A 17329-nucleotide genomic window follows, 5' to 3' on the forward strand; every position below is an offset into this window, starting at 1 on the left:
TGCTCCTGTGTGTGATGCTGTCACTGGGGGAGGTGCTCCTGTGTGTGATGCTATCACTGGGGGAGGTGCTCCTGTGTGTGATGCTGTCACTGGGGGAGGTGCTCATGTGTGTGATGCTGTCACTGGGAGAGGTGCTCCTGTGTGTGATGCTGTCACTGGGGGAGGTGCTCCTGTGTGTGATGCTGTCACTGGGGGAGGTGCTCCTGTGTGTGATGCTGTCACTGGGGGAGGTGCTCCTGTGTGTGATGCTATCACTGGGGGAGGTGCTCCTGTGTGTGATGCTGTCACTGGGGGAGGTGCTCCTGTGTGTGATGCTGTCACTGGGGGAGGTGCTCCTGTGTGTGATGCTATCACTGGGGGAGGTGCTCCTGTGTGTGATGCTGTCACTGGGGGAGGTGCTCCTGTGTGTGATGCTGTCACTGGGGGAGGTGCTCCTGTGTGTGATGCTGTCACTGGGGGAGGTGCTCCTGTGTGTGATGCTGTCACTGGGGGAGGTGCTCCTGTGTGTGATGCTATCACTGGGGGAGGTGCTCCTGTGTGTGATGCTGTCACTGGGGGAGGTGCTCCTGTGTGTGATGCTGTCACTGGGGGAGGTGCTCCTGTGTGTGATGCTGTCACTGGGGGAGGTGCTCCTGTGTGTGATGCTGTCACTGGGTGAGGTGCTCCTGTGTGTGATGCTGTCACTGGGGGAGGTGCTCCTGTGTGTGATGCTGTCACTGGGGGAGGTGCTCCTGTGTGTGATGCTGTCACTGGGAGAGGTGCTCCTGTGTGTGATGCTGTCACTGGGGGAGGTGCTCCTGTGTGTGATGCTGTCACTGGGGGAGGTGCTCCTGTGTGTGATGCTGTCACTGGGGGAGGTGCTCCTGTGTGTGATGCTATCACTGGGGGAGGTGCTCCTGTGTGTGATGCTGTCACTGGGGGAGGTGCTCCTGTGTGTGATGCTGTCACTGGGGGAGGTGCTCCTGTGTGTGATGCTGTCACTGGGGGAGGTGCTCCTGTGTGTGATGCTGTCACTGGGAGAGGTGCTCCTGTGTGTGATGCTGTCACTGGGGGAGGTGCTCCTGTGTGTGATGCTGTCACTGGGGGAGGTGCTCCTGTGTGTGATGCTGTCACTGGGGGAGGTGCTCCTGTGTGTGATGCTATCACTGGGGGAGGTGCTCCTGTGTGTGATGCTGTCACTGGGGGAGGTGCTCCTGTGTGTGATGCTGTCACTGGGGGAGGTGCTCCTGTGTGTGATGCTATCACTGGGGGAGGTGCTCCTGTGTGTGATGCTGTCACTGGGGGAGGTGCTCCTGTGTGTGATGCTGTCACTGGGGGAGGTGCTCCTGTGTGTGATGCTGTCACTGGGGGAGGTGCTCCTGTGTGTGATGCTGTCACTGGGGGAGGTGCTCCTGTGTGTGATGCTATCACTGGGGGAGGTGCTCCTGTGTGTGATGCTGTCACTGGGGGAGGTGCTCCTGTGTGTGATGCTGTCACTGGGGGAGGTGCTCCTGTGTGTGATGCTGTCACTGGGGGAGGTGCTCCTGTGTGTGATGCTGTCACTGGGGGAGGTGCTCCTGTGTGTGATGCTGTCACTGGGGGAGGTGCTCCTGTGTGTGATGCTGTCACTGGGGGAGGTGCTCCTGTGTGTGATGCTGTCACTGGGAGAGGTGCTCCTGTGTGTGATGCTGTCACTGGGGGAGGTGCTCCTGTGTGTGATGCTGTCACTGGGGGAGGTGCTCCTGTGTGTGATGCTGTCACTGGGGGAGGTGCTCCTGTGTGTGATGCTATCACTGGGGGAGGTGCTCCTGTGTGTGATGCTATCACTGGAGGAGGTGCTCCTAATCATGCTGGTGTGAAATCTGGTCTCCCCTGGCAACAAGCTTGTGGTTGTTGAGCCAGTTGCTAAGCAATGGACACATTGAAGTTCCTTGCATATTGAAATGGGGCGGGCATTATTGGATTTCATAATCAAAATGTTTGACCAATTTTATATCTCTGAAATTCTCTGATGACTGTCCTGGAAATCGCTAGATGTGTAGCTAGTTTCTTTTGACAACGAATCTCGCCAAGTCAGCCCTTAAAGTCACTAGATTTGGTGAGAAATTTGCAAAATTGGCAACACTGCTTGAAGGCGAAAAAAATATTTGATTTCCGCACAGCTTATTATTGCCTTGACACAACAAGGAAACGAGAAAAGAGATCTCTTCATCGGCGCCCAGGCACTGGAATTAGAGAGGCTGTGTGTCATTTAAACACTTTCATAACACATCGGTAAAGATCATTTCATTCTTTAAAGTGAATTCTTCAGTTAAGGATCAGCCTATTTAAGAAACGCAATACGGTACAATGAGAATGCGATGTGTGAAGTAACCTGCGTATCCTGTATCAATTGCTATTTATAATTCTGAGCTCAGGCATGGGGGTAGAATCCATTGATCATAAATATTGTCATTGTAGAGCTGACAGTAGATGTCACTACTGCAAAATTTCGTTTGCCTAGGGCGGCAAAAATCCTTGCACTGGCCCTGGGTGCAGGAGCAAATCTCTCTTCATCACCAGCTCCCATTGCCATCTACAATAAACCCTGCATTCCCTTCAGCCCGACTCACTGCTTGTTTCTCCTGTCCCCCCCCATGCAGAACAGAGGAAGAAGTATTCACACTCTAATGTCATCATGCAGGAGACGTCTCAGTACCACGTGGAGGTAAGAGGGGTGCACTGGGGTACGCTGGGGAACCTCGGAGCCTTCATGCACCAATCAGGAAGCTCGCTACCACAATGCAGATGACTCCGGAACATTCCGATAGAACGTCCAGCAGGACAGAAGGAACAGTGAACAGGAACAGATAAATACATCTACAGATCTGAGATTGAATCAGTTTAAAATAACAGGAAAGGCACCGATAGCAGCCTTACCCTTATAAAAGGATACCGCAATAAATTTGCACAGCGATTTTGCATTTTTCCTCCTTCCCATGGTTATACTCTGCTTTTCTCACAGTTTACCCTGGTTTGCATTTTTTGTATGTGGTTTACGATACCTCTTTGCTCTTCAGAATGCTTACCTGTGCTTTAGCAAGCTTTATTACACTTTGCTGTGCTTTTACTGTGGGAAACTTTTATAAGGGTTAGTTTACCATGGTTTGTTATTTAATATGCGTTACAATGCTTCCCTATGCTTTACCAGACCTCTCTGTGCTTTACAATGCTTGCCTATGCATTACCACATCTCTCTGTGCTTTACAATGCTTCCCTGTGCTTTACCATCCCTCTCTGTGCTTTACAATGCTTCCCTATGCTTTACCAGACCTCTCTGTGCTTTACAATGCTTCCCTATGCTTTACCAGACCTCTCTGTGCTTTACAATGCTTGCCTGTGCTTTACCATACCTCTCTGTTCTTTACAATGCTTCCTTATGCTTTACCAGACCTCTCTGTGCTTTACAATGCTTCCCTATGCTTTCCTATACCTCTCTGTGCTTTACAATGCTTGCCTGTGCTTTACCAGACCTCTCTGTTCTTTACAATGCTTCCCTATGCTTTACCACACCTCTCTGTGCTTTACAATGCTTCCCTATGCTTTACCAGACCTCTCTGTGCTTTACAATGCTTCCCTATGCTTTACCAGACCTCTCTGTGCTTTACAATGCTTCCCTATGCTTTACCAGACCTCTCTGTGCTTTACAATGCTTCCCTATGCTTTACCAGACCTCTCTGTGCTTTATTACCCTCTGCTGTGCTTTTATAAGGGTTAGTTCTGATTGCCTCTTATCTGTCTGTGTTACTGAAGCCTACACTGTGAATGCAGTGTTTGAACCACACCTTCATTTACTGTGACAGTCCTGCACAAAGCCACCTGGGACCAGCTGGATATGTACTGTAGATTGTGCTGCTTACTGTCCAATTCCCTCACTGTCCCATTCCCTCACTGTCCCATTCCCTCACTGTCCCATTCATTTACTGTCCCATTCCCTCACTGTTCCATTCCCTCACTGTCCCATTCATTTACTGTCCCATTCCCTCACTGTTCCATTCCCTCACTGTCCCATTCATTTACTGTCCCATTCCCTCACTGTTCCATTCCCTCACTGTCCCATGCCCTCACTGTCCCATTCCCCCTGTCCCATGCCCTCACTGTCCCATTCCCCCTGTCCCATTCCCTCACTGTCCCACTCCATCACTGTCCCATTCCCCCTGTCCCATTCCCTCACTGTCCCATTCCCTCACTGTCCCATTCCCTCACTGTCCCATTCCCTGCAAGGGAAATCATGGCTCATTTTCAGAGATGGACTTTGACCAGCATGCAAGTGTTCTGTTTTTGTTTTATGGTGTAACTATTATCAGTAATTCGAGGGGCAAGAGCCATAAAAAAGAAATACATCTATAAAGCTTGCATTTTTACTGCGTTTGTAGAAATCTTATTGAGTGATTTAAAAATATATATATATTTATCAGTTTGACCTCATAAAGTTTATGTTAATTATGTTTTAGAAACTCAGGCAAAAACAAAAAAGAAAAAGAAGGAGAAGTGAAATGTCAAATTCTATATCAGGGTTCTTGTGTAATAATAATAATAATAATAATAATAATAATAATAATAATAATAATAATAATAATAATAATAATAATAATTAAAAGGTGATAAATAAATCTTACTTGGTGAGTGAACTTTGTCCTTTCCTCTCACCAACCACATCAAAACACGTCATCAACACGAACTGTACTTTTTCAAAGAGGTGTGCCCTGACCCTGTCCCCTGACCCTGTCCCCCAGCATCTGTCCACCTTCATGATGGACAAGAGCGAGTCCATCACCACAGTTGACGACGCCATTAAGAAGCTGATCTTGCTGGACTCCAAGCAGAAGATCTGGGCCCAGGAGATGCTGCTGCAGGTCACTGACACAGCCATCCGACTGCTGGACTGCGAGACACAGGTGAGAGAGGGGAGTGTAGGGGGGAGACAGGGGGGTGTAGAGGGTAGGTGTTGTGAATATTATTAAAATTGCACCCTCGGTATCTGTCCCGGGTTGCTGGTGCGCTGGTACGCCAGGACAGGAAGTGATTGCGTGTGTCTGTGTGTCTGTCCCCAGGAGGAGCTGGAGAACTTCCCCCTTCCCACAGTGCACCTGTGCCAGACAGTGCTGAACCAGACAAGCTACTCCTCTGTGCTGCTGCTCGTGTGCCAGGAGGACTCTGAGCAGCACAAGCCAGACATCCACTTCTTCCACTGTGACGAGGTGGAGGTGAGAAACACTGATCCCGACCCTAACCCTACCCACTAGCCCAACCCTAACCCCAACCCTACCCACTAGCCCAACCCCAACCCCAACCCCAACCCTACTCACAACCCCAACCCCAACCCCAACCCTACTCACAACCCCAACCCCAACCCTAACTAGAAGCCCAACACCAACCCCAACCCTAACCACAAGCCTAACTACAAGCCCAACCCTAACAGAGACAAGGAGGGTTCTGGAGCTGGGGAGTTTTGGAGCTGGGGGGTTCTGGAGCTGGGAAGTCCTGGAGTTGGGTGGTTCTGGAGCTGGGGAGTTTTGGAGCTGGGTGGTTCTGGAGCTGGGAGGTCCTGGAGTTGGGTGGTTCTGGAGCTGGGGAGTTTTGGAGCTGGAGGGTTTTGGAGCTGGAGGGTTCTGGAGCTGGGCGGTCCTGGAGTTGGGTGGTTCTGGAGCTGGGGAGTTTTGGAGCTGGGGAGTTTTGGAGCTGGGGAGTTCTAGAGCTGGGGGGGTCTGGAGCTGGGAGGTCCTGGAGTTGGGTGGTTCTGGAGCTGGGGAGTTTTGGAGCTGGGGAGTTTTGGAGCTGGGGAGTTCTAGAGCTGGGGGGTTCTGGAGCTGGAAGGTCCTGGAGTTGGGTGGTTCTGGAGCTGGGGAGTTTTGGAGCTGGGGGGTTCTGGAGCTGGGAGGTCCTGGAGTTGGGTGGTTCTGGAGCTGGGGGGTTTTGGAGCTAGGGGTTCTGGAGCTGGGAGGTCCTGGAGTTGTACTCCATCGGTCTGTCACTTCCTTTGCCTCACATATTGTCTAAGATCCTCTCAGCATGTCAGCGTCCGCTTCTCTGCTCTCTCGTGTCAGGCTGAGATGGTCCACGCTGACATCGACAGCGCGATCGGAGACAGCAAGCACGGCAAGAAGATGAGGCCACAGACCCTCAAGTAAGTGACAGGCTCTCTGCAGTGGGAGTAAACCAGCTACTGCAGGACAGGCTTATCAAAGCTTCACTGCACTCTGTGATCTAATCTACAAACATTACATAGTCACACTGACACACACTCACACCTACATCATGAGCGCCCTCTGCTGGAAACTGTCCTATCCTGGTCTTCTCTCACAGAAGCAGTGTGATCCCTGCCTCGTGCTCACATCTCATGTCTAAGCTGCGTGTCGTTGTTGTCGTGTGTTTCCCTCGCCAGGGTGAACCAGGAGAAGATGAAGCGTCACCGCGAGTCCATCATCCCGCCAGGCGCCTCTCGCACGCCCCCTTGTGGCAACGTGAAGGGCCGCGCGGCCGCGCTCACGTCCAGCTCTGCCAAAGGTGAGCAGCGCTGCACAGCCGGACCACGCGGGCTCATACTGCAGTGAGAGGGAAGAGACCGGTGCAGAGAGCAGAGCCAGATCACACTTCAATAGCATTGCTCATCACACAGGGCAATAGGGATGCATTATTCACAAAGCAGTTTACCAGCGCGCTCTATAAAAGTTTAGACATTTCTTTGTGAGGTGAAAATGTTGCAGATTTTGTTAGGGTTAGGGTTAGGGGTTAATGTTAGGGCTAAAGGGGTTAGGGTTAGGGTTTGGGTTAGGGTTAGGGTTAGGGCTGGGGTAGGGTTAGGGTTAGGGCTGGGGTTAGGGTTAGGGTTAGGGTTAGGGCTGGGGTTAGGGTTAGGGTTAGGGTTAGGGCTGGGGTTAGGGTTAGAGCTGGGGTAGGGTTAGGGCTGGGGTTAGGGTTAGGGTTAGGGCTGGGGTAGGGTTAGGGCTGGGGTTAGGGTTAGGGTTAGGGCTGGGGTTAGGGTTAGGGTTAGGGCTGGGGTAGGGTTAGGGCTGGGGTTAGGGTTAGGGTTAGGGTTAGAGCTGGGGTAGGGTTAGGGCTGGGGTTAGGGTTAGGGCTGGGGTAGGGTTAGGGCTGGGGTAAGGGTTAGGGTTAGGGTTAGGGTTAGGGTTAGGGTTAGTTTTGAGGTTTCTCCCCATCACCTCACATATCCTTACCCGCTATGTTTGACTCACAGATCTCGAGAGGAGAGGCTCCAGCACCCAGGAACACGAGGAGTCTCACAAAGTGCTGGCTCAGAGGATTGAGAAAGATGTGGTGAGAGCCAGGATCACACGCTGTACCCAGTACCTCCCCCCTCTCTCTCTCTCCTTCATCACTGAGAGCCAGGATCACACGCTGTACCCAGTACCTCCCCCCTCTCTCTCTCCTTCATCACTGAGAGCCAGGATCACACGCTGTACCCAGTACCTCCCCCCTCTCTCTCTCCTTCATCACTGAGAGCCAGGATCACACGCTGTACCCAGTACCTCCCCCCTCTCTCTCTCCTTCATCACTGAGAGCCAGGATCACACGCTGTACCCAGTACCTCCCCCCTCTCTCTCTCCTTCATCACTGAGAGCCAGGATCACACGCTGTACCCAGTACCTCCCCCCTCTCTCTCTCCTTCATCACTGAGAGCCAGGATCACACGCTGTACCCAGTACCTCCCCCCTCTCTCTCCTTCATCACTGAGAGCCAGGATCACACGCTGTACCCAGTACCTCCCCCCTCTCTCTCTCCTTCATCACTGAGAGCCAGGATCACACGCTGTACCCAGTACCTCCCCCCTCTCTGTAGCAAATCAATTACATTTGTACTATACCCTCTCCTTAGTCTTTATCCCAATTCAGTGTTAAACATCTTCATTAACTTTTTATCATATTTATAATTTGTTTTTATTGTTCGGACACTGTTCCGTATCAGTTTTGAACTTTCTCTCAATCTTTACTTTTTTATTAAATTATCTCCTCTTCTTCTTCTTCTTCTTCTTCTTCTTCTTCTTCTTCTTCTGCTTCTGCTTCTGCTCTGCGTTGTAGCCCTCCTTCATCTCTTCACTGCCTCTCTCCCTCTCCAGCAAATCCTGAACTGCTCGCTCGATGACATCGAGATCTTCATGGCGCGGCTGCAGAAAGCCGCCGAGGCGTTCAGCCAGCTGAACCAGCGCAAGAGAAACAAGAAGAACAAGAAGAAGGGGCCTGCAGGTACCGCCTTGAACAGGATGGAGACAGGGGGAGAGACTGGGGTGAGGGGAGAGAGGGGGGGAGAGGGGGAGAGTGAGGGGAGAGGGGGAGAGACAGGGGTGAGGGGGGGAGAGACGGGTGAGGGGAGAGAGGGGGAGAGGGGGAGAGACAGGGGTGGGGGGAGAGAGAGGGGGGAGAGACAGGGGGGAGGGGGAGAGAGGGGGAGACAGGGGGGAGGGGGAGAGAGGGGGAGACAGGGGGGAGGGGGAGAGAGGGGAGAGAGGGGAGAGAGGGGGAGGGGGAGGGGGAGGGGGAGGGGGAGGGGGAAGTTAAGCCAATGTTTTTTTAATATTTTTGTTGTCGTTTGTATTCTAGAGGGAATGCTGACTCTGAGGGCAAAGCCTCCGTCTCATGCTGAGTTCATAGACAGTCTGCAGAAGATCAAGCTGGCCTTCAACCTGCTGGTAAGAGGGGGGCTGACTAGGGATTCAGCTGTATCAACTGCCTTGAGCTTAGAAATACATTTTTTAACTGTCTGTCTGTCTGTCTGTCTGTCTGTCTGTCTGTCTGTGTGTGTCCGTCCTCACAGGCCAAGCTGAAGAATCACATTCAGAACCCCAGCGCTGCCGAGCTCGTACACTTCCTGTTCGGACCCCTGGAGCTGGTGAGGCAACACGACATAAACACACAATCACACAATCACACACACACACTCACACACACAATCACACAATCACACACACAATCACACAATCACACACACAATCACACACTCACACAATCTCACACAATCACACACACAATCACACACACACACAATCACACAATCACACACACACAATCACACAATCACACACACACTCACACAATCACACACACACACAATCACACACTCACACACACAATCACACAATCACACACTCACTCACACAATCACACAATCACTCACACACACACAGTATAATAAAGGGTAAGGATTGCTCAGCTTCACAATGACTCTGCATGTTAAACCTCTCAGGTGCTGCAGAGCAGTGGGGGTCCCGAGCTGCCCCGCTCCATCCTCAGCCCTCTGCTGTCCAAAGATGCCGTGGACTTCCTGCGAGGACACCTGTCCCCCAAGGAGATGAGCGTGTACGAGCTGCTGGGGGACACCTGGACTCGCTCGCGGTGAGGATAAGCTGACACGGCCATGTCTAGGAGCTGTTTATCACACTCTTCACACTCCACTGAGTTACCTTTGAGGACAGATCTTTATTCTTGAGTTCCCAGGCGGTGGATGGAGGCTCATTCATGCAGTGGATGGAGGTTCATTCATGCAGTGGATGGAGGCTCATTCATGCAGTGGATGGAGGTTCATTCATGCAGTGGATGGAGGTTCATTCATGCAGTGGATGGAGGCTCATTCATGCAGTGGATGGAGGCTCATTCATGCAGTGGATGGAGGCTCATTCATGCAGTGGATGGAGGCTCATTCATGCAGTGGATGGAGGTTCATTCATGCAGTGGATGGAGGTTCATTCATGCAGTGGATGGAGGTTCATTCATGCAGTGGATGGAGGCTCATTCATGCAGTGGATGGAGGCTCATTCATGCAGTGGATGGAGGTTCATTCATGCAGTGGATGGAGGCTCATTCATGCAGTGGATGGAGGCTCATTCATGCAGTGGATGGAGGCTCATTCATGCAGTGGATGGAGGTTCATTCATGCAGTGGATGGAGGTTCATTCATGCAGTGGATGGAGGTTCATTCATGCAGTGGATGGAGGCTCATTCATGCAGTGGATGGAGGCTCATTCATGCAGTGGATGGAGGTTCATTCATGCAGTGGATGGAGGTTCATTCATGCAGTGGATGGAGGTTCATTCATGCAGTGGATGGAGGTTCATTCATGCAGTGGATGGAGGTTCATTCATGCAGTGGATGGAGGTTCATTCATGCAGTGGATGGAGGCTCATTCATGCAGTGGATGGAGGTTCATTCATGCAGTGGATGGAGGCTCATTCATGCAGTGGATGGAGGTTCATTCATGCAGTGGATGGAGGTTCATTCATGCAGTGGATGGAGGCTCATTCATGCAGTGGATGGAGGCTCATTCATGCAGTGGATGGAGGTTCATTCATGCAGTGGATGGAGGTTCATTCATGCAGTGGATGGAGGTTCATTCATGCAGTGGATGGAGGTTCATTCATGCAGTGGATGGAGGCTCATTCATGCAGTGGATGGAGGCTCATTCATGCAGTGGATGGAGGTTCATTCATGCAGTGGATGGAGGTTCATTCATGCAGTGGATGGAGGCTCATTCATGCAGTGGATGGAGGTTCATTCATGCAGTGGATGGAGGCTCATTCATGCAGTGGATGGAGGTTCATTCATGCAGTGGATGGAGGTTCATTCATGCAGTGGATGGAGGCTCATTCATGCAGTGGATGGAGGCTCATTCATGCAGTGGATGGAGGCTCATTCATGCAGTGGATGGAGGCTCATTCATGCAGTGGATGGAGGTTCATTCATGCAGTGGATGGAGGCTCATTCATGCAGTGGATGGAGGTTCATTCATGCAGTGGATGGAGGTTCATTCATGCAGTGGATGGAGGCTCATTCATGCAGTGGATGGAGGTTCATTCATGCAGTGGATGGAGGTTCATTCATGCAGTGGATGGAGGTTCATTCATGCAGTGGATGGATGGGTCTCAGTGTGTCTCTTTCTTGGCACACAGTGTGCTGTACGATGTCTTGCCTGGTCAGGGTACTTGTGATATCAAGAGTAAACGAATGAACAGACAAACAGCTGAATACCCTATAGAAGTTTACCACAGTGTTTTTACAGTTCCAACATGCTTTTCCAGTGATTATACTGTTTTATCATAGTTGACCCTGGTTTGACATGTTTATCAATATGTTTTACCAGACCTCACTGTCCTTGACCATGCTTTCACCATGCTTGTACTATGGGTGCTCACACACACACACGCTGACACACACATGCACTCACACACACACGCTGACACACACACGCACTCACACACACACACACACACGCTGACACACACACGCACTCACACACACACACACGCTGACACACACACGCACTCACACACACACACGCTGACACACACGCTGACACACACACGCACTCACACACTGTCCTGTTCCCTCACAGGGCGGAGTGGCCGCGGGACCAGATCGTGCCGCACTACTATCCCAAGTTCCGGAATGGCTGGGAGGCGCCGCTGGAGAACTTCCGCAACGTTCCCTGGGAGCTGGACGGGGGGCAGCAGACGGCACCGAGCCCGGCTGAGTACCAGCGCCGGCAGTCTGGGGAGGTGAGGAGGCTGGAGCCAGAACTCCTGGATATTAGACTCTGACAAGGGCACTGGCTGAAACCTTAGAGGAATACCTGCACTCCTGAAATGTGTATAGTGTTTACCCTAATAACAGTGCCAAAGGCATTAGCCAAACAATCCTCTACTTTACTTCGTTCATTTCTGTATTTCTACTTCTGCAACACTGACGAAGGCGTTAGCCGCAACATTTTGTAGCTTAACATCAAAAACTCTGCCGAAGGCTTTGGAGGAAACACTTATAGTTTTACCTCAACAGCACTGAGAGAGGCAGAAACTGAAGCGTCTGTCACAAGCACTGAATTTTTTGTAACCATTTTAAAACGACCGTGACGCATTTTAACACCTCTTGCCCGTGTCTCTGTTTTGTTCTGCAGCAGCCGACGGCGCAGTCCTATCCACCCTCCAACGGGTACGAGAGAGAGAGCGCTGACCAATCACAAACCACTGCTGAGATAAGGGGCGGGCTCACCTTCAGGGAAAAAAAAAACAAGACAGCAATGCGCTGTTTCTTTTCTATTATTATTATTACATCTTTTTAAAATCCCAACAGATTTCTTTAAAACAGCCCTTTTATTAGTCTAATGAGAATTGAGAGAGACTTGAAGATACCAAGTCAAAACATTGTTTTTATCTCATTTACAAGGGGCCCTGCTCTGGGGTGTGTGTGAGGGTAGAGCCCTTGAGAAAGGCATCTCATTCACAAGGGGCCCTGCTCTGGGGTGTGTGTGACAGCGTAGAGCCCTTGAGAGAGGCATCTCATATACAAGGGGCCTTGCTCTGGGGTGTGTGTGAGGGTAGAGCCCTTGAGAGAGGCATCTCATTCACAAGGGGCCCTGCTCTGGGGTCTGTGTGAGGGTTGAGATTTGATTATAGATGAGATTTGATTATTGTTTTGTTTGTTTGTTTTTTTGGTTTTGGATTGATCAGAAATTACGAGGCGCCGCAGAAGAAATACGTCAAGATCCGGTACCGCTTCGTAGCGCGGAACGCAAACGAACTGTCAGTGATGGAGGACGAGGTGCTGGAGGTAAACCAACAGAGAGAGACAGAGAGAGAGAGAGAGAGAGAGAGACAGAGAGAGAGAGAGAGAGACAGAGAGAGAGAGAGAGAGCGCGAGAGAGAGAGAGAGACAGAGAGACAGAGAGAGAGAGAGAGAGACAGAGAGAGAGAGAGAGAGAGAGAGAGAGAGAGAGAGACAGAGAGAGAGAGAGAGAGCGCGAGAGAGAGAGAGAGACAGAGAGACAGAGAGAGAGAGAGAGAGAGACAGAGAGAGACAGAGAGAGAGAGAGAGACAGAGACTGCTTTACATACTGATCACAGATCTGCACTGCTACAGATTGCTGTCAGCGTGCATTTCATTACCATACCAGCAGGTCACTCAGATATCCAGGGTCTGTGCTAGATTATAATATACAGATTGCCTGTACTCCCGGGCACGTGATCGGTTCACTGAGCTCTGCTTCTGCTCCTGCTGGAGTTGTGCTTGTGTCAATGTGTGTGACAGTGAGTGCTGCCCCTGCAGGTGGTGGAGGATAACAAGCAGTGGTGGAAGCTGCTGAACCGGAGTGGAGTGTCGGGTTACGTGCCTCACAACATCCTGGACGTGGTGAAGCTGGAGGAACCCCAGGGGCAGCCTGAGCCCCTCTACAGCCAGGTGAGACACAGTGACACACAGGTACACACAGGTAGACAGGTACACAGGGGAGACACAGGTAACCCTGCCCAGGTAGACACAGGTACACACAGTTAACACACAGGTAAGAACGGGTATACACAGGTAGACACAGGTAACCCTGCCCAGGTGAGACACAGGTACACAGGGGAGACACAGGTAACCCTGCCCAGGTAGACACAGGTACACACAGTTAACACACATGTAAGAACGGGTATACACAGGTAGATACAGGTAACCCTGCCCAGGTGAGACACAGGTACACACAGTTAACACACAGGTGAGAACAGGTACACACAGGTAGACACAGGTAACCCTGCCCAGGTAGACACAGGTACAGTACTGTGCTTCACTGTTAAGAGCTGCAGTATATTATCTGACACCCGTCTCGTTCTCCTGCAGCCGAACCAGCGCTACAAGGGGGACATGAGCGCGTGGGGAGGGGGCCCCATGAGTCCACGAGGAGGGGGTCCCATCAGCCCGCGGGGAGGGGGTCCCATGAGCCCAATCAACTGCCAGCTGGGGAGACAAGAGAGCTTCGAGCTGGGAGGTCCTATGCTCTCCCCAAGGAACAAAGAACGTGAGTAACCCCCCCTGTCTCACCCCTTCTGCCCTGAGTCCCAGTAATACCCCTACACCCTCCCTAACAACCCTTCCCAGTTATACAGCAGCTTCACCAAACTTCACAGTATTATAATTTAACAACCACAACCCTAACCCTTAACCGAACCCCTAACTGCGGGAGCCATGTCCCCTCGATCCTTCCACCCCTAACCCTAACCCTAACTTTTAACATACCCTATCCCTCTCTTCTCCTCTCCTCTTCTCTCCTCTTGTCCTCTCTCCTCTCCCCTCCTCGCTCCTCTCCCCTCCTCTCTCCCCTCCCCTCCCCTTCTCTCCTCTCTCTCCTCTCTCTCCAGAGCGTATTCTCCAGATGGATGAGGTGAACGACGAGCTCCTCCAGAGGATCACCACCAACAAGTCTCAGCCGCCAGCACGGAACTTCAAGGTGGAGCGCACTCAGAGCGCCCTGGTGCCACTCAACTTCGACTCGGGGGCGGGGCAAGTGAAGGCCTGGCTGGAGGCCAAGGGCTTCACCACACAGTGAGTCCCAATAATAGCCCTCGTGCTGACCCTGACCCTGACCCTGACCCTGACCCTGACCCTATCCCTGACCCTCTCTCTCTCTCCCCCTCTCTCCCTCTCTCTCTCAGGACGGTTCAGAGTCTGGGGATCCTGACTGGTGCTCAGCTCTTCTCCCTCAATAAGGAGGAGCTCAAGGTGGTGTGCGGAGACGAGGGCTCGCGGGTCTACAGCCAGATCACCGTGCAGAAAGCACAGCTGGAGGTGAGGTGCAGCGGGAGAGGGAGCAGGGAGCAGGGCAGGGGCAGGGCAGGGTGCAGAGAGGAGGAAGCAGGGAGCAGGGCAGGGGCAGGGAGTAGAGGCAGGGAGGAGGGGGCAGGGAGCAGGGAGGAGGGAGTAGGGGCAAGGCAGGGGTAGGGAGCAGGGCAGAGAGCAGGGAGGGGGAGCAAGAAGCAGGGCAGGGGCAGGGAGCAGGGCAGGGAGTAGGGCAGGGGCAGGGAGCAGGGCGGGGCAGGGGCAGGGAGGAAGGAGCAGGAAGCAGGGCAGGGGCAGGGAGTAGAGGCAGGGAGGAGGGAGCAGGAAGCAGGGCAGGGGCAGGGAGTAGAGGCAGGGAGGAGGGAGCAGGAAGCAGGGCAGGGGCAGGGAGTAGAGGCAGGGAGGAGGGAGCAGGAAGCAGGGTAGGGGCAGGGAGCAGGGCAGGGGCAGGGAGCAGGGAGGAGGGAGCAGGAAGCAGGGCAGGGGCAGGGATCAGGGCAGGGGCAGGGAGTAGAGGCAGGGAGGAGGGAGCAGGAAGCAGGGCAGGGGCAGAGAGTAGAGGCAGGGAGGAGGGAGCAGGAAGCAGGGCAGGGGCAGGGAGGAGGGAGCAGGAAGCAGGGCAGGGGCAGGGAGCAGGAAGCAGGGCAGGGGCAGGGAGCAGGGCAGGGGCAGGGAGTAGAGGCAGGGAGGAGGGAGCAGGAAGCAGGGCAGGGGCAGGGAGCAGGGCAGGGGCAGGGAGCAGGGAGGAGGGAGCAGGAAGCAGGGCAGGGGCAGGGATCAGGGCAGGGGCAGGGAGTAGAGGCAGGGAGGAAGGGGCAGGGAGCAGGGCAGGGGCAGGGAGCAGGGAGGAGGGAGCAGGAAGCAGGGCAGGGGCAGGGATCAGGGCAGAGGCAGGGAGGAGGGAGCAGGAAGCAGGGCAGGGGCAGGGAGCAGGGCAGGGGCAGGGAGCAGGGAGGAGGGAGCAGGAAGCAGGGCAGGGGCAGGGATCAGGGCAGGGGCAGGGAGTAGAGGCAGGGAGGAGGGAGTAGGGGCAAGGCAGGGTGAGGCGTGCAGTGGGTGAAATAAAAAAGGACATTATGATACTCATTTGCATCATAGAATAATTCTCTCTCTCTCTCTCTCTCTCTCTCTCTCTCTCTCTCTCTCTCTCTCTCTCTCTCTCTCTCTCTCTCTCTCTCTCTCTCAGAAGAGCCAGGGGGACTCTGAACTTCAGGAGATCATGAGGAGGAGACAGGAGAAAATCACTTCGACCAGCCAGGAATAAGAAACACTGTCCAACTGCAGCTCGTAACCCAGATACAAAACAACCTGGTGACTGGATGATAACATCAGATTGAAACAAACAAACACCCAGACTGATACTGAGAGCAGCGATGTGGTAGCAGTCCTATTCCACCGCAGCTACTACATCACTGCTCTCAGTATCAATGCGGTAGAATAGGAGGAGTAGAGGATGTTATACAAAATTATACAAGGTGTAGATCCATCTGTACAACTAATCTGACAACATACGATGCATTGATACAATTATATATATACACACACACACACACTGGTATGACGATACATACATATATAGATTAATATGCTATATATATATATATATATAGTGTATATTTTGCTTTTGCTTGTTACGGTGCAAATATAGAAGAGATACGAGTTATTTAATTTGCAATTCATTCATTTGGCACATTTCTGAGGTTCAGAATAGTGATGCTGCTGTGGTTTTTTCTTTGTGTGTGTGTGTGTGTTTTTTATGCTTCATGAGTATATTAATATGTTGCTGTTATGAAATTATAATAATAAAAGACATCCCATAATATTAACTGCATGTCTTGTTCATTGATGCGGAGTAGGTGGCTGTATTGGACTGTGATTGGATTGGTTTTAGTTTTTCACAAAGACCCTTTTCTGAACACCTGGGTTCATGTAGAGGCAGCGCTGCTATGAAACAACGCTATTTTCATGGTAAAAAAAAAAAAATTAAGTGTTTTACACAGAAGTCTATTGATAACTAGACCTCCCTACACAGGAGGCTGTGTGGTCCAGTGGTTAAAGAAAAGGGCTTGTAACCAGGAGGTCCCCAGTTCAAATCCCACCTCAGCCACTGACCGAGCAAGTCACTTCACCTCCTTGTGCTCCGTCTTTCGGGTGAGACGTAGTTGTAAGTGACTCTGCAGCTGATGCATAGTTCACACACCCTAGTCTCTGTAAGTCGCCTTGGATAAAGGTGTCTGCTAAATAAACTAATAATAATAATAATGTTAAATATGGCAAAATATATATATATATATATATATATATATATATATATATATATATATATATATATATATATATATATATATATAAAGGATATTTCAGGTACTTAAAAAGTTAGAATAATTGATTACAAATCAATTATCAGGACGTTTTGGACTACAAGTCCTTCATTGGCTGAATACAAAAAAAACACAGTGCTTTATGAAGTTGATAAAAAACAAACAAGCAGTCTTTTAAACAAAGTGTTGATGTTGATGTTTTCCAATCCCTCGATAACACCCACAGTACAGAAATGTTCATTAATGATCAATAAAATGAGAATACATTCAAAAAAAAAAAAGATGTCAAGCTGGTACATTCATATCTCCAGAGAAACTGGAGAGGAACAGGAAATTAAAACAAGGTAAAGGCAAATCATCCAAATAAAGCTGAAGCACTAACGGATAACGACACAGAATGTCTGTACAGCCCTGAAACACGACGTTTAAAACACCCCAGCTGTACTGCTGAAC

The 17329-nt window shown here is 51.3% G+C and overlaps 1 protein-coding gene across 2 annotated transcripts in view; it reads left to right on the top strand.

The window, feature by feature from the left end:
- LOC117432343 (epidermal growth factor receptor kinase substrate 8-like protein 2) overlaps window positions 1-16381 on the top strand; it is a 30781-nt gene extending 14400 nt beyond the window's left edge. The window contains exons 4-21 of one of the 2 annotated variants that reach the window (XM_059002039.1): window positions 2622-2686; window positions 4755-4916; window positions 5073-5225; window positions 6066-6145; window positions 6404-6525; window positions 7217-7296; window positions 8096-8222; window positions 8577-8665; window positions 8791-8865; window positions 9220-9368; window positions 11362-11524; window positions 11920-11954; window positions 12473-12572; window positions 13068-13199; window positions 13620-13797; window positions 14138-14321; window positions 14432-14564; window positions 15742-16381. In XM_059002039.1, coding sequence (XP_058858022.1) covers window positions 2622-2686; window positions 4755-4916; window positions 5073-5225; window positions 6066-6145; window positions 6404-6525; window positions 7217-7296; window positions 8096-8222; window positions 8577-8665; window positions 8791-8865; window positions 9220-9368; window positions 11362-11524; window positions 11920-11954; window positions 12473-12572; window positions 13068-13199; window positions 13620-13797; window positions 14138-14321; window positions 14432-14564; window positions 15742-15819 — 2105 coding nt within the window. In that variant the 3' untranslated portion in view covers window positions 15820-16381. The remainder of the gene's footprint in view (window positions 1-2621; window positions 2687-4754; window positions 4917-5072; window positions 5226-6065; window positions 6146-6403; window positions 6526-7216; window positions 7297-8095; window positions 8223-8576; window positions 8666-8790; window positions 8866-9219; window positions 9369-11361; window positions 11525-11919; window positions 11955-12472; window positions 12573-13067; window positions 13200-13619; window positions 13798-14137; window positions 14322-14431; window positions 14565-15741) is intronic. The other variant, XM_059002040.1, reaches the window with a different exon arrangement.
- Window positions 16382-17329: the final 948 nt, after the last annotated feature.

This window comes from Acipenser ruthenus, chromosome 27, assembly GCF_902713425.1.
Source record: "Acipenser ruthenus chromosome 27, fAciRut3.2 maternal haplotype, whole genome shotgun sequence".
NCBI lineage: Eukaryota > Metazoa > Chordata > Actinopteri > Acipenseriformes > Acipenseridae > Acipenser > Acipenser ruthenus.